Source organism: Felis catus, chromosome A1 (genome assembly GCF_018350175.1).
Source record: "Felis catus isolate Fca126 chromosome A1, F.catus_Fca126_mat1.0, whole genome shotgun sequence".
NCBI lineage: Eukaryota > Metazoa > Chordata > Mammalia > Carnivora > Felidae > Felis > Felis catus.
In genome coordinates, this window is record NC_058368.1 from 139,822,434 (window position 1) to 139,849,811 (window position 27,378).

General features: G+C 41.5%; 2 protein-coding genes across 11 annotated transcripts in view; one reads left to right on the forward strand and one right to left on the reverse strand.

Moving 5' to 3' along the window:
• The window catches only part of ANKDD1B (ankyrin repeat and death domain containing 1B), a 66,750-nt gene extending 44,425 nt beyond the window's left edge, over nucleotides 1-22,325 (forward strand). For 2 of the 4 annotated variants that reach the window (XM_023257559.2, XM_045062238.1), the window contains 7 exons: nucleotides 1,446-1,544; nucleotides 4,359-4,457; nucleotides 6,965-7,063; nucleotides 11,765-11,860; nucleotides 15,794-15,998; nucleotides 18,436-18,567; nucleotides 19,636-22,324. In XM_023257559.2, the coding sequence (XP_023113327.1) occupies nucleotides 1,446-1,544; nucleotides 4,359-4,457; nucleotides 6,965-7,063; nucleotides 11,765-11,860; nucleotides 15,794-15,998; nucleotides 18,436-18,567; nucleotides 19,636-19,697 (792 nt within the window). In that variant the 3' untranslated portion in view covers nucleotides 19,698-22,324. The other 2 variants (XM_045062231.1, XM_045062225.1) reach the window with 2 other exon arrangements.
• Nucleotides 22,326-22,848: 523 nt separating this feature from the next.
• The window catches only part of POC5 (POC5 centriolar protein), a 40,236-nt gene continuing 35,706 nt past the window's right edge, over nucleotides 22,849-27,378 (reverse strand). For all 7 annotated transcript variants that reach the window (XM_003981080.6, XM_006927796.5, XM_045062220.1 and 4 more), the window contains 2 exons: nucleotides 26,006-26,182; nucleotides 22,849-22,998 (listed from right to left, as the gene is read on the reverse strand). In XM_003981080.6, the coding sequence (XP_003981129.1) occupies nucleotides 22,855-22,998; nucleotides 26,006-26,182 (321 nt within the window). In that variant the 3' untranslated portion in view covers nucleotides 22,849-22,854. The remainder of the gene's footprint in view (nucleotides 22,999-26,005; nucleotides 26,183-27,378) is intronic.

The following is a 27,378-nucleotide window of genomic DNA, read 5'->3' on the forward strand; positions in this document are numbered from 1 at the left end:
TGAGACCCATTTCAGACTTCAGACCTCCAGAATTGTAACATAGTACATTCGTATTTTTTAAGCCACTGAGTTTGTGGCAATTGGTTATTAGCAGTGATAAAAACTAATAGTTATGTTCTTTTTTACAGATGAAGACAAACAGGCCCGTACTTGAGAGGCCACTTATTCAAGGTCATATAGTAGGAGCTCAAGCTAGAGTCCATTTGGTCAGCATGTGTATTGTTCTTTTTAGTATCATCTTATCTATTGGCTTCATAACAAACCAACCCAGAGTGCAATGGCTTAAACCAACAACACCTTATTATCTTCCATGGCTCTTGGACTGAGAAATTCTTACTTTGGGCCTGTTATGTGGTTGTAGTCAGATGTCAGCCAGGACTTAGGTTATTTGAAAGCTTAAGTGAGCTGGCCGTTCGTGTGACTCACTCACATGACTGGCAGTTGGTGCCATCTGTCAGCTGGGAGCTCAGCTGGGGCTCTTGAATGGCATGGACGTGTGGTCTCTCTTCACAGCATGGCAGCTGGTTTTTAATAGGCAGGGAGGTGAAGCTGCCAGGCTGGGTAGCGGCTGCACCTGGGTCTGGCACACTGTCATTTCTGCCATACTCTGCTGATTGGTCCAAGCAGTTATAGGGTCCACTCAGATTCAAGGGGAGACCTCTTGATGGGGCAGTGGGCAGTCTCAGGCCAGCATGTGAGATGGTACTTACTTATGCAGCCACTTTTTGGAAAACATAACATCCTGTAGAACCTTATTTGGTTGGTGGGCCTAGAAATACTTTGTAGCAATCTTAAAATTAATCCATCAACAACTGTCCATCGTCCTTATACTATTGCAAAGCACCATGCTAAGACTTTTTGGAGGATAGCAGGATAAATCAAGAACAATTTTCTCATCCAGTGTTCACAGTAAGTGAAGTCACTTGAGCACAGGGAAGGTAGGAGGCAGCTGGTACCAGGGAAGGAGAGGCATTGATGAAGGAGTTGAGTAAGGGGCCACGAGGGAACACTGCACATGGGTAGCAATCATGCTGAGCTTTGAAGCCAGACCTGGCAGAAAGGAGAGCTTCAGGTAAGCAGTCAGGGAGGCAGCAGGTGTTGAGGCATTTCCTGGGACCAACACCAAGTCAGCCTTTTTAGCTCAAGGAGGGTGTTTGCAGAGTGTATGGAGAGAAGACTCAGCCCTAGTCCACTTTGTACTTAGAGAGGGGAAACAGGGATTTAACTCATATTTGCTTGAGGCATGTGTCACCTCAGACTCTCTTTTTATAGGAAACACTTAGAAATAACAAAGAGGCCCTCAAAATAATCAAAAACACATTGGATTTTCTTTTTTAAATAGTTGTATATTTCTTTGTATTAATTAATTACCATGTGATGAATATCAGAAAGCAGGCTGGATTCTAATGGGGATCTTCCCTGCCTTTTCCACCTGTGTTTTGCAGCTCAACATCAGTGCTTTGCAGATAGCAACCCAGAACGGCCACACATCCCTTGTGAGCTGTCTTCTCAGTAAGCATGTTGACCTGTACCAGAAAGTGGAAGTGAGTGTATTTCAATAACATGGGCTTTGATCCTGGTGCTGTGAGGCTGGCTGTGTGCAGAGATGCTCCTTGCAGATACTTGGGGGGTGGGGAGGAGGGGAACGAGATGTTCACAAAGGAGGAATTCTTTCTGGGGAAGTAGACTGACTCCTTTTGGAGGCTGAGTCTTAATCTTGAGAAATAAAATGCAAGGGATGAATTTTATAAAGTCTTTGAAGTTCCTGAACAAAATGAAATCTTTGTGCTTTAAATATTGATACTTGCTGCAATAAAACTTTCTCAGGTGTCCAGAGATGCCATTATTCTTGTATTAAATTTATCAGTCTGTGGAAAAAAGAACACTGCTATAAATGGGAAGGAGGATGATCTTTTTTCCCCCCTTCACTGAGTGATCTTGTTTTTCTTTTGAAAGTCCATCCTTTATACTGATTGAGGTTTTCTGAAGTTTGAGTTGGCTTTGGTAGGATTGAGGAAGGCCCTCTGTGCCAGCAGTAGATGGGAAGCATTCCTCTGTTTTTCACTTCTCCTGTGAGAATATTATTTCCTCTGATCTTGGTTAGCCATTACTATTTATTATATTCACTAGAGAGAAGGGATGTGATTTGACCATGTCTGGTAGTTTTTGGAGAATGACGTTAGAGGAATTGGCTCTGAACGCCCCGGGTCTGTCCAGGGATGCTTCCCATTTCTCAGGAAGGGCTGGGTCCCAGCAAGGCCGGTAGCCCTGGCTGGAAGGACACTGCCTACTTCCCTGGCCTGAGGGATGCTTCCTCTTTTTTCATGCTTGGTGCCTCAGGAAAGAACATCCTTCCAGAGAAGAAGAGGCCTGCACGGAAAGCCTCCCTCCCACACTGCCCTGACCTGCCCGATCATCTCCATTTCCTTGCTCACCCCCATGGCAGTCTGACTTCTGCAGCCATGGTGTCCTACCTGCCCCCCCCTTTTCTCCTCTTCCTCTGTGGGCTGGTGATGCTCTTGTCAACTCTGTACATCTCTTTTTCATAGGTTTCTTTCATAGTAGGTTTCCTGGGAAGGAGCCTGGTGCCAGTATTGAAGTCAGGCAGATCAGGGATTCAAATCCTGTCAAATCCATTTCTTGCCTCCAAGGCCTTGGGGAAATTATTTAACTGCTCTGTTCCTTATATATAAAGTGGGGAATAGGAGCGCCTGGGTGGCTCAATTAGTTTGACTTCGGCTCAGATCATGATCTCACGGTTTGTGGGTTCAAGCCCTGATTGGGCTGTGTGCTGACAGCGTGGAACCTGGAGCCTGCTTCAGATTCTGAGTCTCCCTCTCTCTGCCCATTCCTCGCTCATGCTCTCTCTCTCTCTCTCTCTCTCTTTCTCTCTCTCTCTCTTTCTCTCTCTCAAAATAAATAAATAAATAAATAAACAAACAAACAAACATTAAAAAATTTAAAAAATAAATACAGTGGGGAATAGATGTAACTGCTAGGATTATTGTAAACGAAAACTATTAGCCCAGAGTTTAGAATATAAACTATGGGGGAAGTGAGTGTACAGTAAGTAGCATTATAAGATGTTAAATGTACCTTACTGATGCTTATTATTAGTATCTATTTTTCTTGAGTAACACTGTGCTCTATCCTCATCATGCACCCTCGCACACACCTGTGTTCCCTGTCGGCTGCCTTGGCTCTCAGCTCTACTATTGTTCACAGCATTGCTGGATCTTCTGCCTGCACCTGCTTTTTATACCTGTACCCGTCCCCCTCCTCCCTGCCTCTAACCTCCTAGGACCTTCCCTCCACCCTGACTGCCCCTGAGCTGTCTCTCACGCCTTCCCTCTTTTTCCCCACCTTTTTTTCTTTGCGGCTACCGTCTCTACTCCTGGAGACATTTCTCTCTTGTCATCATGGGCCAGTGGCACCTGTGTGTCAGTGAGGCAACAGGAGCTAAGTGTGTGATTCTAGAGCTGATCGTGACATGACAGCCTGGCAGGGCTGGCGAAGAAGCCCACCCGTGGAGATGGCTGAGAGGGCTGGGACACTTCAGGTGAAGGTGTGGCTGCAGGATGGCTGCACCTTCATTTAACTGCAAATGAGGACAGAGGGGCATGCTGGAGAGGTTTGGTAAACATACTGGGGCTGTATATATACAGGAGAAGGCTAAACATGAGCATGGTGCCCCTGGGTGAATGGGTCATTAGTCCCATGGAATAATCTAGGGAGAAAGAACTCTAGATCAGATCATTTCAGGAAATGCTGAATGTGCATGCTTTTTCCTCCTTGTAGTTATTCCCCCCATACTTTAGCTTTTTGAAGGCTCTGAGAAGTCCTGCATTAAGCCTGTTTCATATTTCTTATCCTTCTTTTCAAAGCACAAATGTCAGTTCTTCAGGAAAGCTTTTTCTCATCTCCAGAAAGGTCAGCCCTCTGGCCATCCCATATATGCTCTTATACCACTCTCTACTTTTCGTCCAAAGCATTTATCACAATTTGTGCATTTATTTTGTGATTAAAACAATAACAACAACAACAATATATTCTTGCCCCACTGGATTGGAAGAATCCTGAGAATGCCAGGTTCGCCACTGAATCCCTAGCCTCCCATAGTAGGTGCTCAGTGTCTAGTCCTGGAATGAATGAGGGGGCAGAGCTGATTGCTGGTAAGCTGGTTTGCTGCACAGCCATGGGGTGGAAATGATGCTGAACACTCGCTATTGGCCCGCTGCTGTGCAAGGCAATTCCAGTACTCAGAGATTATTAGGAAACGTCTGTCGAAATGAATTGCTTTTTGGTGTGAATGATGAAACCAAAACCTCTTGGATTTGAAAATTTCTTTCTTTCTGCAGCCGAAGGAGTCCCCTCTTCATTTAGCTGTTATCCACAACCATATCACAGTTGTAAAGAGCTTATTAAGTGCACAGCATGACATTAACATCTTAAATCAGGTAAGCCAGGCAATCCGAACCCAGAGAGTCTGTTTTCTTGTGATTCAATGTAGTGTGTGATTATGGGTAATTTTGAGCAAGTTCAAGTTGCCCTAAAAATTTTCCAGGAGGAATATACATATTCTTTTTATCCATTTTCTGCTGTAACCCCCACTCCCGCTTGAACACACATACTTTTTTCAAACACAACTGGGGTTCAGTTAGTGCTCACATTTAACAGGCCCAGCACTTCTGGTAGATAAACAGTAGCTCAGAATTAAATTGCCAGATGCTCTTTAAATCAAAGCCCACTCCTTCAGTATGAAATATAATTGGCCAGTAGCCCTTTGCCACAAGGAGGAAGCTTTGTTTCTATATTAGAGACTGTAAATGTGTCTTTTACCCAAAGGCAAAAGAGACCTCTTGGAATAAAAAAGCTCACCATAAATTAAATCTACTGGAGCAGAGTCAAATGCTCCATAAAAGGAATCCATTACTAGCTGTTTGTGGAAATGCTGAGTTGGAAGGTTAATGGGGGTGGGTACTGTCTGAATCAGGGCCTCCTCCAGGGCTGAGCTGCCTCTCCCAAGAGCTGTGGGAAGTAGGAAGAGAAACTCCTGGGAGAGGAGCTCTTTAGGAGCCCTGGAGACAGGTGAGAACTCTGGACTCCTCTTGGCTTTCTGACTGCCTCTACCTAGAGAAGCCTCAGCTGGACCCTGAGGGGAGGGAGCAGCCAGATATGGTGGACATACCTGTCCTAACCACCCCCCACCCCCCACACTGGGAGCCCCTGTTTCCATGTCTTTGGAACCAGAGCGGTGCCACAGATCTCTCCAGTCTCCTCCATCTCCAACCTAGGAGTTCCTTTGTGCCAGATGGGAATAGAGACTTACCTACCCTTCCATCCCTTCCTTCCTCCAGGGACCTTGCTCCTCCCTGTGTTTTACCATCCCAAATGTTTGTAGGGAGGGAAGGAATGTTATTATACATACTTAGGTGTCTAAGTATGTTAATGCCCCAAATATTTGCTTACGTGCAGAATATTTGCTCTATACACAGAACTTGTGTGTGATTTTGGTTTCACCAGAATTGGCCAGATTCACTCTAGAAAGGAGGGTTTGTTAGTCTGCCCGCCAGGTATAGAACTGGACTTGACCATTTCAGTTCTCTGTTAGATTGGGAATATACTCAATGTATAACAATAAGAAAATATAAATAAGGTAAAAATTTATAATTATCATCCCCCCCAATAAAGAGAACTCTTGTTAATGTATTGGTTCATTTCCTGTCCTCTAGACTTACAGCAGTATCGTCAAATTGAGATGATATTGTTGTTTGAGGTATGACCCTGTGTCTCTGTTCCATGTTGATAGAGACCTTTGATAGTTTGTTAGTGTAAGTGTGATGTTTTGGATGAGCCCCCAGAGGGGCTGATTGCCACCCAAAAGTGAGTCTTTAATAAATGCTTTCTAATACTAATTATGTTAACGCTCCAAGCAGGTTGATCCTGTGCTCGGGTTGGCAGAGTACTGAGCTAGATGCTATTGTCCAGCTCTGTGACCCTGGGGAAGTTGCTTCCTGTCTCTGGTTTAAGGGTTGGGCTAGACCATAAACAACGTTCTTTCAGTACTAATATTTTAGAAATGTCTGTCTGCACATCAGCATTCCTTTCAGTGAGAGGTTAAAGTGTGTTATTTTCTTATGATTTCGTATTTCTTGGAAACACTGTTACCCTCTTGGTAAGAAAACGATTACCCCAGAGAGAAATTAGAAGTCTTGTACTCTCTTATACATTATAACTAAGAAATTTACAAGATAGAGAAAAGCATCAATAAGGCAATAAAAATAACTCCCTAATCCTGCCATCTAGACATTATCGTTAATATTGTTGATGTGTTTCCTTCTCTAGATAGTGTTGTGTCCAAAGTCTGTCAGTGTTAAATGAGTACTTTTTCCATTTTAAAAATTAATCTTGGAAACCACTGTTTAATTTTTAGTTAAGTACACATAACGTAACATTTACGATTTTAACCGTTGTTGAAGGTACACTTCAGTGACCTGAAGCACAGTCACGTTGCTCTGCCTCCACCCCCACCACCCAGTTCCACAACTCCTTCCATGTTCCCAAACTGAAACTCTGCTCATGACTCTAACTCCCCATTCTTCCTTCCCCGAAGTTCCTGGCAACCACCACTCTGCTTTCTGTCTCTATGAACTTGACTATTCTAGTCTGTCATAATGAAGTAATGTTTCAGAAATCATTTTTAATGGTTGCCTGCTAATCCGACATGTGGATATACCTCACTTTGTCCAGTGAGTCTCTTTGTCAAACATGTAACTTTCTTTCAATTTTTCACTGTTAACCAACAATCCTACAGTGAATGTCCCCTGTACCTATTTAAAAATGTGATCATAATCTATTTTCCCATATGCCTATATAGGGCACCTCTACTTTGTCTTTTCATTATGCAAGTTTTTTCCTCCTCCTTAATGTGTTTAGATTACATTTTTGAAATTTCTCATGGCAGAGGCAGCAGACTCCTTTGCACCTAGCTGCTGATCTTGGCCATGTGGAACTGGTGGACACTTTGCTGAAGGCAGGCTGTGACCTGAAGGTCGTTGATAAGGTAAGCTCATGGACTTCACCCTGTTCAGCCAAGGTGGTTGTGAAGAGCTGTCTGCAGGCTGTAAGCCTTGACAGCAACCATAGCATACCCTTTTGAAAAGACTGGATAAAGCTTACACAAACATTGTAACGTGGTCGTCAGCAAAACATCCTGATTGTGATTGACATATATAGGTAAGAAATTTTACTCTGAATAATAAAGTTTGTATTTTTTTAAGTTTTTTTTTTATAAGTAATCTCTACACCCAACGTGGGTCTTGAATTTACAACCCCAAGATTGAGAGTCGCATGCTCTACCAACTCAGCCAGCCAGACGTCCCTAAAGCATTTATTTTTTAAATTAAAATTATGTATTAGGGGCGCCTGGGTGGCTCAGTCGGTTAAGCATCTGACTTTGGCTCAGGTCATGATCTCATGGTTCGTGGGTTTGAGCCCCGTGTCACGCTCTGTGCTGACAGCTTGGAGCCTGGAGCCTGCTTTGGATTCTGTGTCTCCCTCTGTCTCTGCCCCTCCCGTGCTCATGATCTGTCTCTGAAAAATAAACAAACATTAAAAAAATTTTTTTAATAAAATAAAATTGTGTATTAATCTTTGGAAAAGATTAAAGATTCAGGTGGTCCAAAAATTTAAAAATATAATCAGTAAGGGTTTTACAATAAAAGTGTCCCACCCGCCCTTGACCCCGTTTGTCTGGTTCCCATACTACCCTTGCTAGTGGATCTATTATCATAAATTTCTGTTTTTTCCAGTTTCTTTTTATGCATAAACAAACAAACATAAATATATAATACTCTTACTACATTCCTCTGTCCTTTTTACACAGTGGTGATATACTTGTACATATTGTCCTGCATTTAGCTTTTTTCCTTTAAAAATATAGAGTGGAAACTGTTCCATATTAGTACAAGGAGAGTTTCTCCATTCTTTTTTAGGTAGCTGTGGTATGGACATATCATAATTTGTTTAGTTGTCAGTTGATGGGCATTTAAATTGTTCCTAAGCTTTAGCTTTTATAAACAGAGATGCAGTGAATAAACATACATGTCTAAAATTTTTTTACTTAAAAAAAATTTTAAATTGTAAAATAAATACAACAAAATTTATCATCTTAACCATTAAAAAAAATTTTTTTAATGTTTATTTTTGAGACAGAGAGAGACAGAGTATGAGTAGGGGAGAGGCAGAGAGAGGGAGACACAGAATCTGAAGCAGGCTCCAGGCTCTGAGCTGTCAGCACAGAGCCCGACACGGGGCTCAAACCCACAAACTATGAGATCATGACCTGGGCCAAAGTCGGATGCTCAACCGACCAAGCCACCCAGGTGCCCCATCATCTTACCTATTTTTAAGTGGACAGTTCAGTAGTGTTAAGTCGATTCACACTATTATGTAACCAATCTCCAGAACTTTTTCATCTTGCAAAACTGAAACTCTATGAACAACAACTACGCATTTCCTCGTCCTTCCCCAGCCCCTGGCGACCACCACTCTTATTTTCTGTTTCTGTGAATTTGACTATTCTGGGTACCTCATATAAATAGAATCATACAGCGTTGGTCCGTTTGTCACTGGCTTATTTCATTTAGCATAATGTCCTGAAGGTTTATCCATGTTGTAGCACGTATCAGAATTTCCTTCCGTTTTAAGGCTGAATGATACTCCATTGTATGTCCATACCACATTTTGTTTATCCTTTCATCTGCGGATGGAGATTTGGGTTGCTTCTACCTTTTGGTCATTGTGTAGACGTGTTTGTAAAGAAAGACAACTTTGTATATTGATGCAGTAAAGCAGACTCAGTCACAGGAGGGTTGTGGGGCAGCCGTGCATTAGGTTCTAGCTTACTGAAAAGTGTAAACGCAGGAAGACCGAGGTGTGGCAGCCCTGTTAGGTGCTCACACACATGTACCTTATGCCAATCCTCACATCTCCTCTGTGAGGTGGACAAAATTACCCGTTTTCAAGAGATTTCAGCAATGTCAACGTCACACACACAGTAAGACACAGAGCCAGGCTTCAAAGCCAAAGCTGCTTGATTGTGTAGTGCTTTTCCACAGCTGTGAGCAGAGGTGACTGCTTCTGCAGCTTGCTGTCTTTTCCTTCCTTGTCTTTACCCACACTGTTCATCAGCTCAGCACATCCCTAATTCCCAGCATGAGCTGAGTTCACCCCAGTTACTATTGCAGAATCACACATTTTACATATGTGGGACTTGAAGTAGTGATGTGTTATTTTACTTTTCTGTATATGTCAGTTTTTAAAATTATCATAAAAAGTCATATAAGCCTTGGGGCACCGGGGTGGCTCAGTCAGTTAAAAGCCTGACTCTTGATCTAGGCTCAGGTCTTGATCTCATCAGGGTCGTTAGTTTTACCCTGCTCGGGCTCCACACTGGGTGTGAGCCTACTTAACAAAAAGGCAACACAAACCCACTGTGGACAATCTGGAAAACACAGAAAAGCATAAGGAAGAAAAAAGCGTCCACCCATAACTCTGTCACTTGGGTGGAAGTGCCCCACTTGCACTCCTGTGCTCATCACCTTCCCTTAACATTTAGCATTAGTATTCACACGTCGCATCATATTTTCCATGCTTTCCTTTCATACTGTATTCCACTTTTTCATTAACACTTAACACCTCTGGGACAGTCTTGTGGGTGGAGATTCCATAGCACTGGGAAGGGAATTCATGCTTGGCCCCCAGTGCCTGTGGACTGGATGTCCTGGGAAATAGTAGCCTCAGTGCTACAATTTGACTCACAATTTGATTTTCCCATATTCCCTTCTCTTCGTCTTTTTTCTCTGGGCACATAGTTGGCACCCAACACCTATTTCATTAATAAAAAGCACCTTTTCCACTCACTCCCACAGTATTTACCAAGGATAAGTGACTCTAAGAGTAAATGAAAGTGTGGATGGAAAAAAGGAGCCAGGGTTTTGTGTAAATAGGACTTTCCCAGAAACCTGCTCCCTCGGTCAGAGGTGTCACAAAACTCCTGGAGGGCTTCCCACCCTCAGTGGCAGGAGTGCTGTATTTCCACTCCAGGGCACACTCCCTGGGAAGGTTTTCCTGCGAACTTGAGAATGCTGGCTCTTAGAATGCTGCCTTCCCACAGCAGGCTGATCATCTGGATTCAAATGGCCTCACGAGCCAGAATCTAGGCAGTATACAATGGAAGACTTGCTAACTGCCTGCAAAGTGCTATTCTTCCTAATTTCATTACTGTCCTCTCTTGATGAGAAACTGATTACTGTCAGTCCTAATCTTCCGGCCCACCTGGTTCTTAGCACCTCCAACTCACAGCCAGATCATGTGGGTTGGTGGGAGTCGCACTTGTTGCAAATGCTCAGCCATGTGAGAGAATTATTGGGATAAATTGCTGGATCCCTAAGCATGGAAACATGGGTTCCTAAAATTGGAACTTCTTCTGGGATTATTTCTGACCATTCGTTTTGATTATCTTCAGGATTCCTGAGCAAATTTTTCCTGTGCCATTTTAAAAATAAATAAAAACCACCATCTTTTTCTCAGGAAAATGTATAGATGTGTGTGGATTGTGCATGGCCTAAAATCTAGGGGACACCTTTTGTTATTTGGACAAGATACCATATGGGTTCCCAGGCCACTCATGCCCCAAATTATGTCCAGAATATCCCTTATTGCATATTCCATTTGGTTAAGTTTCCAATCCCTAGCCCCTTGGTTGGAAGCGTAGAATAGAAAAAAATTCTAGATAGAAGTCCTGCGGGCTGAATTCTATACTATGAATTAGTAGTTTTGTCATGGATGCTACTCTTCTTCTTTTTTTTTTTTTAAGTTTTATTTATTTAATTTCTACACCCAACGTGGAGTTCAGACTCATGACCCTGAGATCAAGAGGTGCATGCTCTTGGCGCTCCAAGGATACTATTATTCTTAGTAAGATCCAGCACTTTTCGCCCTCATTAACACATGGCTTCAACTTCTTGGTCTAAGAGGGCTGTTCAGGCTCTTGCCATCATGCAAGCATTCTAGTCAGGAGGAAGGAGAAAGAGAATGGCGTCCTTCCTGTCTTTAGAAATACTTTCTAGAAGTTGCACGTGCCACTTCCATTTATATAACAGAACTTAGGTCACATATCTAAGTGCAAGGGAGGCTGGGAAATGTTTGGGGTGGTCAGGTGCCCCGCTAAAATCAGGAGGTCTCTTTTTATAGCAGAAGGAAAAGGCTATTGGGGGAAGGAGGTGTGGCACACTGACTAAAGTCTCAACCACAGATGGAGTCAGTCCTCATATTACTTATTTGCTGAGGACTTCCCAGTACGGTGAGCCAGGGAGACCTCTGGAGGTCTCGGAGAGATGTTTGGGTTCTCATCGATAGAGGATGTGTAAAACATCATCTGTTGATAGTCAGTCCCTAGTCTAAATCTTTTCCCCTGCCCTGTGGACACAGCACCTAACACCATCAATATCTAGCATCTCTTGAATAATTACCATGTGTCATGCACAGTCCTAAGGGCTTGATATGTACTACCGCATTTACCCCTCACCACTATACCATGGGGTAGCCTTTGAGCCCTAGAGAAGCTAAGGACTGACCCAAGTTCACCCTGGAGGGAGGCAGCAAGATCAGGATTTGAACTCAGGCCCCTCCCTCCCTGTTCCAAAGCTGGAGCTCTTAAATACTAGGCCATCCTGCCTGACACTTTCATTTTTAATTTTAGCAAGGGAAGACTGCCCTGGCCATGGCCTCCAGAAGCAACCACAGCCTTGTAGTGGACATGATCATTAAAGCAGAGAGATACTACGCCTGGAGAGAGGTAAGGAACAGGATTCCAGCTTCACAACCGGCTCTTCTGCAACCCCGTCTTCTGATGGGGCAGTGTGTGGTCGGTGTCATTCTTTCTTCTGCTCTCATGGGCAGGGTGCTGGTCAGTGCAGTTATAATGGTCCCTTTGGCCTGTGCTGCCCCATTCAGGAAATGAACAGCTGCCTCTCCCTCTCTTTACTTTGCCAGCATCAGTAGTCAGAGCTCATAGGCTAAGTGGCCCCATCCATGTCGGCTCGAACAGACTTAGCATGCTTGCCCCTCATGGTTGGCCCTCTGCCACAGAGTCTTGGGCTGTGGTACCTTCTGGAAGTTCTCAAACCTACATTTTTTTTTTTAATGTTTATTTATTTTTGAGACAGAGAGAGACAGAGCATGAACAGGGGAGGGGCAGAGAAAAAGGGAGACACAGAATCGGAAGCAGGCTCCAGGCTCTGAGCCATCAGCCCAGAGCCCGACGCGGGGCTCGAACTCACAGACTGTGAGATCGTGACCTGAGCCAAAGTCGGATGCTTAACCGACTGAGCCACCCAGGGGCCCCTCAAACCTACATTCTAATGAGTGATAAAGAAGTTGACATTCACCGCTCTGCAGCTTTTAACACAAGCTGGTGCTGGCTCTCTAGCACTCAAGTATCCTGTGATAGTCACAGAAACCTTATTCATCTTGAGAACACAAAACACTTGTCTCCAAGACATTCTCTCTGCCTTCTTTCATTATTACATCCTCTGCTAGCTGCCACTCCCACAGCTTCTCAACAGAATGCCTTTCTCTCCAAGATTGGAGTCTATACCTTCAGGCAGGAATTAGTTACCAGGCACCACCCTCAATTTGTACTTTGTGTTGTTACCATGCTAGGCTGAATGCCCCGCCCTGGTCCAGTAGGTTGGTACCAGAATTCAGCTCCTACCCTTCAGGTGTTTACCCCTGAGGAGCATCAGGCCTGATTTGCTGTCTAGTTGCTAATCCTGAGAAATTTTCCTTAAATCCTTAAGGCAAAATGCATTGATTTGCCTCTTCTTCTCACAGTCCTGTTTAATGGGCTCAGTGGTCCTGATATATTATCTGGATGGTATGACATATGTATCATTTAAAGGCCACATCATTCTACTCAAACCTTTCTCACTTGCCCGTAAAGCAAAATGACTTTTTCGTAACCATTAGAATTGTTTTATCTCTCTCCCCCTCCTAGTCATTTTCTTTTTTTCCCCCAAATGTTTATTTATTTTGAGAGGGGGAGAGCATGACCAGGGAAGGGGCAGAGAGATAGAAAGAAATCTCAAGCAGGCTCTGCACTCTCAGCACAGTGCCCAATGTGGGGCTCGAACTCACGAATTGTGAGATCGTGACCTGAGCTGAAATCAAGAGTCAGAGGCTTAACCAACTGAGCCACCCAGATACCCTTGATTTCTATTCCTCCTGCTCTTTTGTTCTCTTCCTCTTTGCCTTAGCTTCATTCTTTCTTAGATCATCACTGTATTTGAGTGACAGTAACTTCCTCAACTTTTGCCTTTTCTCTTGCTTTTAAATGATTGTTTTCACATTTTCTTTAAAATTAGACATATTCATTAGTTCTATTTTTAATGCCTGCTAGCATTTTTAGATTCTTCTTCCTAGATGAGAATAAATTACTCTTCTACCAACTGAATAAGCCCTTCTTCCTAACAAATCTTTAAGATGTGAGAATCAGATGAACTTTGAGAGTCATACACAATGCACAAATGTATGAAGGAGACCCTCTGAAATGTAAGAGTTGTTCACCTTGGTGACAACTGGGGACGAAGATCTAGAGTAGGAGGAAGGCTTGTTTTTTAATATGTATCCTTAAAATCTTTTTTAACCAAATGTATTTATTATTTATTTTAAATTCACTTTGTTCATTAAACAAATATATGCTTATTATTTTGTTTTTTTACCAAATCCATTTATTATTATTTTAAATTCTCTTTATTAAACAGATTTATATACTGGCCTAATATAGATCCTGGCCTAATATAAATCATTAAATCCAGTGGTTCAGAGGCAGATGGGAGCTTCCTAAAATCTGGCTCATGCTATTTTAATTTCCACCAGTTTAAGCATGTGATACTCGGCAAATAGTTCAATGCTTTGGCAGACAAACTATTATTGCTTCCAAGGACTGTTTAAAGAGACCTGTGGCGGAGCACCTGGGTGGCTCAGTTGGTTGAGTGTCTGACTCTTGGTTTCATCTCACGTCTGGATCTCACAGTTCGTGGGATCAAGCCCAGCGTCGGGCTCTGTACTGACAGCGCGGAACCTGCTTGGGATTCTCTCTCTTCCTCTCTCTGTGTCTCTGCTCCTCCCTCGTTGTGCTCTCTCTCTCAAAGAAATAAACTTAAAAGAAAAAGAAAAAGAAAAAGAGCTAGGCTTTCCAAATCCCTTTCCTACAGAAACTTGAAAGACTACCCAGCCCAATTCCAGAATGCACAGAGCATGTGTACTTCTCAAAGAAATAAAAATGCTGTGATACAAAGGTTAATGCATTTTGCAAGTTCTTCCCTCTACCTTGTGATGTTTTGGGTTTTGATCTTGTTGGATTCCTCATTGTTTCAGGAGAGGGAATGAAGAGTAAAGGAAAAAGTGAAGTGCCCTCGGCTCCCAAGTTTGTTGGATGCCCCACCCTCAACCTTTCCTTTTTCAGGATTTCCTGGGAGTTAGGCAGTGTAAGAGTAAAGTTAGGGTTGGGATAGAGAGGACCCTGCATTTTATAATCTCTGAAGCAATTATGGGTAATTCATACTTGACATTCCTATTCCACCTTCTGTTCACAAGGTCCAGTTACTAGAGAAAAGACCAGCTCATCTCCTTGGGCATGCTTCCCAGGGCTTTGTAGACCTCCCAGAGGAGACTGCAGATGCTGTGAAAGGCACAGGCTGATCTGTGATGGGGGCTGAGGCACAAGCCCCACCACTTTCTTCTCAGAGGTTTTGAGAACCAGGTGCCCATATCCTTTTAGTCGATATCTTGCCCCAGCCTTGACTCCTGTCTTGCTGTTCAGATTATCTTTCATTTAGATTCACTTTTATTTAAGTGAAAGACAAAAATAGGAGCTGCCATATGTACACAAGGAGAATAGGAAGTCCCAAACCTCTAGGGCTGTGTGTCCTTAACTGTTCTGCAGCCTCCGGAAGGAGGATTATCTGGAGCTCTGATGGCATATGCATGACAGGTGCAGCTCTATGAAACCATGACACCTGCTTTCACTTGGAGATTTTTTCTCCAGTTTCTTTCATTGGGTTCTGTAGAAGGGACAAAAGGAACCTTTGAAAACCCAGAAAACCAGACAGAGAACAGAACAGAGAACAGAAATGCAGGCAGAGAACCATGTGGATTAAGCCTGGCTGCGGTGGCTTAACACAAAATGATATCGGCCCCTGTACTCTCCACTCCTTTGGCCCCCCAAGTTAGGCTTCTACTTTACTCTCCTCGCACCAGAGTAGGATGAATGGAGGGACCAGCTCTGGGGCCCTGTTAAGAGAGTATATCCAATCCAGGCCTCATTGAAACTTTGATATGAGACAATCAAACATGCAAAAGAAGAAAGAGAGATACTTGTTGAAAGTAAGGCCTTCAAAGATGCCTTTGTTGTGACATTTCCTAAGCCAAGACATCCCCTCTGTTTTCTTTTGGGGTGAATAAATATCAGTCAGCAAATTGGGATAGAAGCATGGGATACAACACAGCAAACCCCCTCACATTTCCTGTGTTAGTACTCAAGCTTTTTACTTCAGACATTTGTCTCCATCTTGGATGACAAAAAGTTATCCAGTTACAGGTAATATTGAAAACATAAGTCTCAGTTACCACCTTACCAGTTCTATCTGAAAAACTGTCTACATCCCATGAAATAAGGCAATAAGCACAAAATGTCTGAAATCATCTGATGCAGTTACCTTTAATTTAGGAGCATGGTGAGAGCATCAAGGAGGACTCATCAACCAGCTTTTCTTTGACATTCAAGCAAGATCACAGTCTGGAGACCAGGCATATTCGCAGTCTCCTCTGGAACCTGGCTTACCATCAGCTAAAGGCCAATGAATGGCAGAAGCTTGCCCGTTCCTGGAACTTTACAGATGACCAGATCAGAGCCATTGAGGAGCAGTGGTCAGGTGAGCATGACCCAGATGTTGCGAGGGGAGATAGGAACAGCAGCCCTTCCTGGTGGGAGATCTTCCAAGTAAGTAGTTGGTGCTCACAACAAGCAGCAGACTACAAGGGCTCAGGAATGGTGACATTCACCGTAGGACTACAAAGATCGGCAACTTTGCAAACCATGAACAGTCTGCAGTAAACTGAAGTTTGCAAAGGATAATTACTTTTACTGAGCCATATTGAAAAGGTGTTATTTAGCCTTTAAGGAAATTAAGGTTCCCAACTGAATATGCACTAAGGAAGCAAGGATTTAATGGTGGGCTTATCCCTGGGAAACCAACCTGTTTCTAGTATTCCTTGGGATTGTCTTGGGGTAAAAGGTTCATTCCCTAACAAAAGGCTCGCTGTTTAGGGCTTCCACACCAGGAGGAATCCCTTAAGCCAAGTCTGGGGTACAGAGTTCTTTTCTTTTTTTTAATTTTTTTTAATGTTTATTTATTTTTGAGAGAGAGAGAGTGTGTGGGGGAGAGCAGAGAGAGAGGGAGACAGAATCCAAAGCAGGCTCCAGGCTCTGAGCTGTCAGCACAGGGGCTGACACGGGGCTCAAACTCACGAGCCACAAGATCATGACCTGAGCCGAAGTTGGACGCTTAACTGACTGAGCCACCCAGGCGCCCCTGGGGTACAGAGTTCTTATAGGATGAGGTCTTGGATGAGACGAGCTGTCCTATGGGAAACTTGGGATACAGACTCAGGCCTCTCCTTGAGTAGAAGATTCCAAGCCATGGAATCAATTCAGCCAGACTCCAGCTGTCAGAATTAGTGAGGTCAGGTCAGTTGGAGTCATTAGCTTTGCTTTTTTTATGATTTGACCAAAACCTAGGAAACAGAAAGTTTGTTTGGCATTAATCAGCTAAGTAGCTTGAAAAACAAGAAAGCAGATACTTTTCTTGACAAAACATTCTATTCAGAGCACTTTCTGTACATGGATATTATGAGATGTGTGTGAACAAGTCCCATGCTCAGGAGTCGATCTGCATTACTGATTGCTGGGATCGTAGATGGCAAAACCACAGCCCCTGAATACATGCTTCTTACACCACCTATAAGTAAATTATGGTACTTTATATTACTAATTCTAAGGCTACATTGTCATGTAAAAAATGGAAGATAATGCATTGAAAATGTTGAATATTGACTATGGTTTCTGAAAAGGTTCCTTTTTTACTATTAAGATTTCTCCTTTGTCACTAATTAGGCATATAGCATTCTGTGAAGTTTTTAGGAAAACTTAGTTGCCTTCTCGAAATCTCTTTTTGACCTAAAGAAATGATTTGAAAATACAGTGTATCTTCCGAGTACCTGCCAGCAGGATAAAGGGGATTAGTGTTTTAGTGGAACAGTACGGAGTGCCTAGAATGTGTTCAGTTCGACCAGGCGAGGGCTGCATCAGCTCTTAACGTAAGCCAGGGTGCATGTTTGGTGGGATTTATAATCTAGTTGGCGTGACAACAGCAACATACATAATCCAAATACAATCCAGGGTAATGCTACTGACACTAAGGAGTTTGTGGGCTTTTAGGCAAAGGAGCAACATGCTGACAGTGGTATTTAAGAATTAGTTTGGCAAATACAAGATGAAGAAAGGAACAGGATTCGCCCAGGAGTACATTGTTCATGCGTACAGTTGGCCCTCCCTGCTTCTCTGACATTTTTCTGGCATGCCTCCTCCCCAGAGCTCAGGCCCTCCTCTTGTGGCATCTGCTTGCTCCCACACACACTCTGCTAGAACCAGGAGCCTGCCTGTCCTGTGTTTGTAACCGCGACCTCCTTGGAGACACGGGTCTCATCTCTTTCCCTAACATCTCTTGGGGGTTAGGTATCCAGTGCGTGTTTGCCCAGTGAGTAATCCTGGCCCAGGGCACGCACACTTCCATCAGACACTGGAGTGGCATGATGGCGCACGCCTGCTGCTTCGAGTATGGTTAATGGACAGCAACGGCAGCAGCTGGGAGCTTATTAGAAGTGCAGATCCTAACCCCAGACCGACTGAATGAGACTCTCCATTGTAACAGGATCCCCAGGTGAAATATGCACTTTGAGTCAGAGAAATGGGGGTGCATAGCAGCTCTCTGAATGTGGGAGCTCCACATCTCAGGAAGGTTGTCCCTTACCGTTGGGCAGGGACTCAGCTGTTGAATCTCGTATCTGCTCCTTTGGTCTGTGTCAAGCACATTAGGTGCATGACAAGTGCTAGAGTGAATCCACACTCTGGTCACCCTACAGGAATTCCAGCGAGGGGAACTGGAAGGGCTTTCATCCACTGGGCTGCTTCTCTAGCAGCCATCAGAAGAATGAGTTGCGACCACAGAAAATTCAGTTAGAATGGAGATCACAACAAAAAGAGACCTCGGCACGTGGTGTTTCGCCTCTGACTCTATGTGCTTGGCACAGGAAAGGGAAGTTTCCGTGAACACGGCCACAGGGCTTTGCTCATCTGGCTGCACGGGACCCTGATGACACAGGCCACTCCAGTCAAGCATCTGTATGAAGAGCTGGTACGCGCAGGTTTCCCAGAACTAGCTGGTGAGTTTTCGAGATAGAAGCTCCTTCTCCCTTAAAATGGTGGGGGACAGTCCCCCAAAACAATACTGTCCATAAACAGCAGCAGTCTCAGTTTGGGGAGAGCTGTGGCTCATAAATACGCAGCTCCTCTGGTGATTGACTCAGTCAGCACTGACTGATAATGGTTTAGCCTGGCGGTTCTCAGCGTACCCCCTACTGGGCATTTGAAGAAGTGGAGGAGTATTTCTGTTGATGTGTATATGCAGCAGGGTATGGAGGTGTGTGGGGTGCAGGGAGCCGGGAGAAGGCAGGAATGCTAAACCATCTTAGGAGATTCTAGTATATCATTTCCATAACTAAGCACTGTCTTGCTCAAAATGCCATCTTGCCCCTGTTGGGGAAATTTACAAGTTGGTGTATTCAAAAGTGTTATTTCTAGGTTAAAAGAAAAGAGCAGACAGCCTTTTACTTTGGCAACTGAGATTATTCCTAAAAATCACTTGCCCAAAGACTATATTGTCAGGGAAGATGGTTTCAAAACTTACCAATGAGGCGGTGTTAAACTCTCATGTAATAACCATTCAAGCAAAAGGTAGGCACATCTGCCATTACTTTCACCGACGCAGTATTACCTGAAGCTGAGAGCATGAGTGTGTGAATCACACCACTCAGCTAATATTAAGTTTCAAGCAGTGGTAGGTAAAGGAATCATGCGTGGATGATGTCTCCTCCCGTGACATTATCCTCACAGCACTGGGATTGTTCACTCAACTTTAAATTTATTTGTTTCTAGAAAAGAGTAGCCATAAGAATTCTCGGGGGAGACTAAGAGGCAGTCCACTGAAGCAGTGCAGGGCATGTGCTCAGGAGCAAGACCCTGTGGGCCTGTATCTGAACTCCAGTGCGAACAGGTTGTGTGATCTTGAACATGTTCTATAGCCTCACTGTGCCGGTGTTCTCCTTTACTAACTAGAAAAGTTCTAATGTCAAAGGGTTGTTGTGGGATTAAGTGAGTCATAGTGCCTGGCACATAGCAAGTGCTTAATAAATGTTAGCTATTAATAATGAATGTTATCCTTTTTTTTATAGAAAAGATCCGTCAATTCAAAAATGAAACTGATGGGAGGTCCAAGAAATGTGCAGTTTCGTAAATGAAAAGTCAAAATTTTTTTTTGGTTTTTGCTTAAAGAAAATTGTATATGATTTTTGCATTTCTGACATATGATGCAACATATGTGATAGCATAATCTAGGTTTTCGTTCATCACGTTTTTTAAAAAAAATGATGGTAGGAACAGCATCCTGGTATAGGGATTTAGAATAGACAGACATGGTTTTAATCCTGGTTTTACTACTTATTAACTGTGAACCTTTGGGCATACTAAATATCCAAGATCTCAGATCTTCAGTTTCCTTCTCCATAAAATGGGGGAATGTCTCTCTCTGCCACAGTATTGAAGATGAAGGTTGAATGCCTGTGAAATCCCTAGTCTCATGCCCACAGTATTGAAATCATCCCCTGTGAGTTATTTCTCTTCAGTGAGAGAAACAGGCTTTGATAATTTATAGTTACTTTTGGCTATAAATAACACATATGTGTAATAATAGTGCTTAGAAAAGACCGGAAGTATGTATACCAATGTATTTTTTTAAATCTCTTGGTGGTGTAATTACAGGTGGTTTTTATTTTCTTTGTACTTTTTGGTACTTTCCAATTTTTTTTTTTGACAATAAGCATGCATTATTTTTATAATCTGAGAGAAATAAATATAAAATCAAGTATCAACTCATATCAGTTTACATGCACCTATTCATCATAATTTAAGGCTCTCCTTTCTCAAACTCTGACTCTAATTCCATAAGGCACCAGAGATAAAATCATGAGTAATATCAGTCCAATTATCCTGAATTGATAGTTTTACATTTTGGTCTCATCCTGATTGTAAATGGCCCACTTACTTCTATAAATGTTTAAAATAGGGAACATGTTCACAGGAGTCCAAAAAGTTTTTTAAAAAGGGATTCAGTGGAAAGTCTTGTCCCCATCTGTTCTTCAACATGGCTGGTTTCCAGTGACCATGCTACTTACTCCCCCTTCCAAAATCTGGGTAACCTCTTTATGCAGAAGTAAACAAAGAGAATACATACTCTTATTCTATAAGTGTCTTAACTGTTAAACTTAAGTTAATTAACTTAGAGTAACACTATTTGGTTCTGCTTTGGACAATATACACTTTCTAGAGCTTAAACACTTTTTAAAAAGATGCTTATGATATTCTCAGTTACAATATTCATAACATTCACTTTAGTTAGTCCACATGGTTATGGCTTGGAAACTGAAAACCATTCCTAGTTGTCATCTAGGTTCCTCAGAAAGCAGACCCTGAAACCAAAGTTTATGAGTCGCTGCTTTTTTTAGGAGTGGAAATCCAAGGAAGCAACAATGAGGGAAAAGGGGAGTGAGATGGGGAAGGAAGGGAGCCCAGACCAGGGTGAAATACCAAACTGGCCACCACCTGGTATCAAGCATAACTGCTTATCTGACTTTGAGGGCACTCTCTTCTGAGAGATGGGCTGGACTAGTACCCCTCACGACAGTTTGTACGGGGGAGAAAGAAAGAACTGATCTGTTAACACAATGGGGTGTTAATTCTGGGCCACATAGGAGTAGCCTTCAAGTGGAGCCTGTGGTCACTTGTGATCCTCTCAGAGTGCCTGAGGAAGCCCAGAGAAAAGCATGGCCATGGTACAGGTAGCAAAAGATGAGGTGCTACTGGTTTGTGTTTGTTGAAACCCACGAGGAGCTGTTTGCCACAGTGCTAGCCAGGCCAGAACTCAGGACGCTGTTACATAAGAACAATCTAACACTCTAAGACACAATACTCAAATTCTTTAATTCTGTAGTTCAGAAAAGCCTGGGTGTGCCCTTTAGAAAATGGGATATTGCCCTATCTCACATTTGTTCTCATGTCCTATTACAATGTGAAGCAATAAGAAAAACTATTTCCTGTAATAACATTAGAGCATAGAGCTAGATCATGTTCAGAGTGAAAGAGGCTTCTAATTAAGTCCATCCACTTCTGTTAAAGATACGAAAATTGAGGCTCTGGACCAATTCTTTAGAATTTATACTTGTTTTTGTGTAACCCAACGTACTTTGTGAAAGAGGTGGGATAGGTAGATCTCACTGTTTCACAGATGGGATCCTAAGATTCATGAAATTAAATATCCAGCCCAAGATCACCCAGTCAGCCAGCAATAACACCAATGGAACCTGGTCTTGTTTTGCTTGATCATTTTCACCCAGATTCTTCGCACTGGCAGCTAGTGAAAGTCTTTCCCCGGGCCTAGAAGGTTTGCTGAGTTGCCCAGTGCTATTATCCTCACAGGGTGATGTTTGGATGTTCAGAGAGAAAAAAGGTTCAACACTGCAGAGTTTCAAAAAACAAGAAAGACCATCAGAAATAGGACCATTCTAATAGGAAATTTCTTTTTGATGACTCTGTTTCTGTACTAGTAAAAAAAAATCTTTCCTTTTATCATTAAAAATTATTGATAGGTCTCATCATTTCCCATTTTTAATTGTCAGAGTCTTAAGACAATGAAGACTAATACATTAAAATCACAAAAAAAACTTTGTGATAAAGTATCATTATTAATCTTGGTCTTTAGCTCTTTAATTTTAAAATAAAAATACCTTAGTTTCTGTTACTTTTAAAAATAAAATTATTTTTATGTTTACTTTTGAGAGAGAGACAGAATGTGAGTGGGGGAGGGCAGAGAGAGAGGGGGAGACACAGAATCCGAAGCAGGCTCCAGGCTCCGAGCTGTCACCACAGGCCCATGAACATGGAGCTTGAACTCACGAACTGCAAGATCACAACCTAACCCAAGTCAGACACTTAACCAACTGAGCCACCCATATGCTCCTTAACAATTTTTTAGTAAAGTTCTCAAAGTTTACTTGGTAACACTAGAAATGATTTAGTCTTTGGTAAATAACATTAATAAAACAAGATTTATACACTTTTATGATGTAATCGGCGACAGGCTGAACCTATTAAAAAATCAAGTCATTTTTAAGTTAAAAAATTTTTACTTAATTGTTTAAATTAAAAAAATAACATTAAAATAATCCTACATATAGTTACAAAGGATGGTGTGGCTTTGAAAAAGCCTCTTGGAATTCTGAAAAGATGAACAGGATGTATCCATGATGTCCTAAGAAGATGAAATTTTAAAAACTAGAGACTTCTAATCCTTGGTATAACCAGATGAATTAAAAGGTCTCAATATGTGCATATTCATTTTAGTCAACCACTTTTATGGAATGAATGCTTGTGAGAGACTGGGTGTGAGTTGACCTGGTTCCGAGGGATCTAGAAGCTGAGGTACTACTTTCAGGATGAATCGTCCGGGGATATTTTGCAGCAGCAGCTTGAGGAATGGTTTGCTGAAAAGGTAAAAACCTGCTTTAACAATCCCACAAAATGACACACATTAAATACCATTTCATTATATATAATTTAACCAAACAAACATTTGTTAAGCACCCGGTAGATACATGCAATAAGCTGGTGAAGCAGCCATTAAAACAAACAATTAAGGACCAAACACTGGTCCTTAATCCATAAGTTACACTGATGTGCTCAGTACCCTCTGATCAGCTGGTATTCCATAGGATCACAAAGGAGCCATGGGAGTCATTCCTCAAAGAGGACTCAAGTGGAATCTTACAATGTGTACAGAGGCCAACTGTAGAAAGGGACTTTATGGTGTTTGGAAGGAGAGGCAGCCCCAAGCCCGCCCTCCTTTTATTCCAAGCAGTGTTCTCCTTCCTGTACCTGTTAACATGTGGAGTTCAATCAGGGAACATGGGGAAAGCTCTGAGGAATCCTGTCTGGTCCTTGTTTCAAATCACAGTAAAGCAGATCTCCCCTATTTCAACCTGGTTCACCTGGGAGCTGACTAAACCTTTATGATCATGCAAGAGGAGCTCTTTCCAGAGGCCTGGTGCTCCTTAATGTGGATTACAACTTTCTATACAAAGAAATAACTAGATGCTGAGGACACACATTGAGAGGATACCCACACTATCTCAGAACTCAAGGAAACATCTTGGACCTAAGCACTGACGTAACAGAGTCAGTGCACAACTGACTTCATCTAGGCATAGAATACGTACAGGTACATAATATGTATGTAAGTACACATTACGTGTATACACATGTGTTAAATGTACAAGGATTTTCTATATTATACTGGATACAGCTTCTCAGTAGACTTGTTATCCAGTTCTTGGTCCACATCACTGAACAGTACATGGAGATTCCTAGTAGGGTCTTCTACTTAGAAAAGTCATCTTAAAATCCTCGAAGTAAAATTACATACATTTGATCCAAACATTCATTATGTATTTTAAAAACCCTATGATGCAGCTTTTACTTAAAAAGAAAATGAGTGAAAACTCTTAAAGGTCTTCATGACAGATTCTAAGAGCTCCTCTAGAGAAATTTCCCATCTTAAAGGTATTTTATATAAATGTTTCTTTGTACTTAAGTGGATAGTCATTACAGATGGGGGAGATTCTTCTAACTAGTATGAAAATTTAGTTGCTAACCACCTAATCTGACCTGTTAAAAGAACGATTTTTCCTTGGGGAGGATGGGAAAAAGGGAATGTAGAAACAGATTCACCTTACCACTGGTTTCATGATCTATAAAAATGGCAGAGAATGAAGTAGCCCTAGGAACAAGCAATTATCCAGCAGGTGGGGCTAAAGTGTCAGAAATCTGACTAGTTGTTTATTAGTAACTGTTTCTAGTAGTTACAGGTCTTGATTGGGGGATAAAAGGAAAAACAGTACAGAGGACTGCCACAGGTCTATTACATAATCCTACTTAGGTAATAATGGAAGCAGTTTATGGCTGTTTCCTTCATGAGCAATTACTGGAGAAGTACTATACATAGTGAATCAGCAAAGGGCAGCTGGGGAGGTAAATCTCAGAAACGGGTTTTAAGCCTATTTCCTTGTTTTGGTTTTTTTTTTTTTTTTTTTTCTGTAGAATATGAATTCCTGTCAGTACAAAAACAAAAGGCTGCCTAAATTAAAAGTAAGCATATATGTGATTTCTTTACACCTTCTTTACCATACAAATGGACAGTCCCTCTCCCTCTCTATGCACATATGTGCTGAGAAAAACAGAAATGAGTTTTCTCTTTTTGTTTCTGATAACTGATCCTCATATATTTAAAACTATATTGGGAGGTCGCTAAGGACTTTCAGAGTCTTTGCAGCCTGTGAAGGCTAAGACCCCTATCCACCCTCCATATCCTTATTTGGACTTAATGCCTCCGCCTCAGTCTTCCACTTCGTTACCGTCATTCTCTACCCGAGGCTAAATTTAATGAATCAAGCTTCCCTTGATTTAATCATCTGGCAGCCATCTACTGCCCAGAAAATAAAGGATGTAACATCATTCCGTATATATTTTTGCTAAAACTTTGATACATTAAGTAGACAGTGTTGTCTAACACTGAAAATTTATGTTAGGTGACTTTCTCTTTTAAAATCAATTGTTCCTATTTAAGGATGTGAACTTTTAACTTTCAAAATTTAAACTTTTTGAGACAGTTGTCGATTTATATGTATCCCATGTACCTTTCTCTAGTAATTTTTATTATGTTAAATTCGCTTTTGGTTTTACAGTTTATAAAGTGCCTTTATATATCTCATTCAATTTTCACATTGTCTCAGTTAATCCTGAAACCAGAAATAACTTTAGGAGCTAAGTACCCTTAACACTCCTATTTTACACAAGAGGAAGTGGAGGCTCAAATATTTTACTTGATTTGTGTATGATCACAAAGGCAGTAGGTAGCAAAAGTGAGGCACTAATTCAGGCTTTTTGTTTATTTTTGTTTAAATTCTAGGCATTTTCCTTTATATTACATGAATCTAGTGCAATCTGAATTTTTTTCCACACTACAAATATGCTGACAGTTGTACTGAAAAAGGGAAGAAGACTTAAAAAAAAAAAAAAAAAAGGAACAAAAATTAAAGACTATAAAAATGGAAGTGTTTCTTATAATCAAATACCTGCTACATGAACAGGAGGTAATGAGTAAGTAAATAGTTTTTGTCTCTTGTTTTAAATTAATGAGAAATCATTTATATATTTCTTTTGGCCACCAACACAGTGGATTATTTTTTGTATTGATAATTTTTACACTGTTGAGAAGAAACAATGTTTCTGAAATTAATTTCCTAAAAGAGGAAAGGCAGATTTAGACCAGGTTTGATGATTCTAAGTATATAAAGACTGTAATAATAAAAGGTAGAACAAGTAACAGTCACCATGAATTCTGATCTTCTCAACACATAATTTAAGTGTTTATTAGTCTATAAACTCTCAGGAAAAAAGATTTTTTGATTAAGATCATCAAATATGTGTACTCACCACTGTGACTGGATGATGCTTTTCCACAACAACTGAGCTCATGGGAGGAGAAACTCCCATTATAGCTAAGCTGCTACTAATTCGGTTTTTTGAGGCAAAATCACATCTCCCTGTGATCCGGGCTGTAATTGTTTTTCCAGCTTTCTGTTGTGCAGATGTCACAATTCTGGGCACATACTAAAAAAACAAAGCAACATCCAGGTGGTACAAAATCATGGCAAAATATATAGTACTTTTTGCTTGTATAACTGATGAAGAAAATACAAAGGCACTTAAAAAATAACTGTGTATTTAACCAACTTTAACATGGAAAAAATAAAACAATGAGACAAAAGGCAAGATACAGAACCACGCACCCCAAAACATCTCTTTATGACTCTGCTATGCCAACCATTTTATAAACTTTTGTAAACTTTAAAAAAAACTCTTTATTCTGAAACAATTATAGACTCATAGGAAGTTGCAGAGATAGTAACAGAGAGGTCCTGTGTATTCCTCACCATTTCCTGCAATGATTACATCTTACATAAATATAGTATAATTATGATGTCAAAGCCAGGAAGGTAATATGGGTATAATGCCTTGGTAGAGATCCGTGTCATTTTATTACATGTCTCCATTTCTGTAACTGTCACTGCAGTCAAGACACAAAACCATTCTAGCACCACAGCAGTCTCCCTCCTGTGATACTTTTAGAGTCCTATCCATTTCCCTTCCTCAACTGCCCTAACCCTTGTCAACCATTATTCTGTTTTATGAACGCTTTTGATCCTTATGCATAATTAACATTACACATACGCTTTTGTGTTCTTCCTTTTTTCTGCAGAAAATGGGATGATCATATCAAAAGGTAATGTCAGCTTTAACAGCTTTTGTTACTTACTGCTGACGATACTCCAGAAAGATTATATTTGTAACACGAATAACATATACATGTACTCACTGTTTTTCATTATCAATTAATTATATTAGCTGCTCCTCTAAGTCTGAGGTGAAACCTAGTATTTGATTCAATTTGTGATTCCTTATTAATGTTTCATATTTGCAATTCATTTTGTCAGCTACCCAAATTCTTTAATTACTTGCCAGGAATGGGTATTTCTCTCAAAAATGTTTAATTAATCCTGATGAATATTAAGCTCATCTAATAATTACAGATACTTATCTAATAGTGTAAATATTTTACCCACTTAATGTTATCTCACTTAGCTTTTTCTTTAAAAAAATTTTTTTTTAATGTTTATTTTTGAGACACACACACACACACACACACACACACACACACACACACACACACACACACACACACACACAGTGTGAGCAGGGAGGGGCAGAGAGAGACAGGGAGACACAGAATCCCAAGCAGGCTCCAG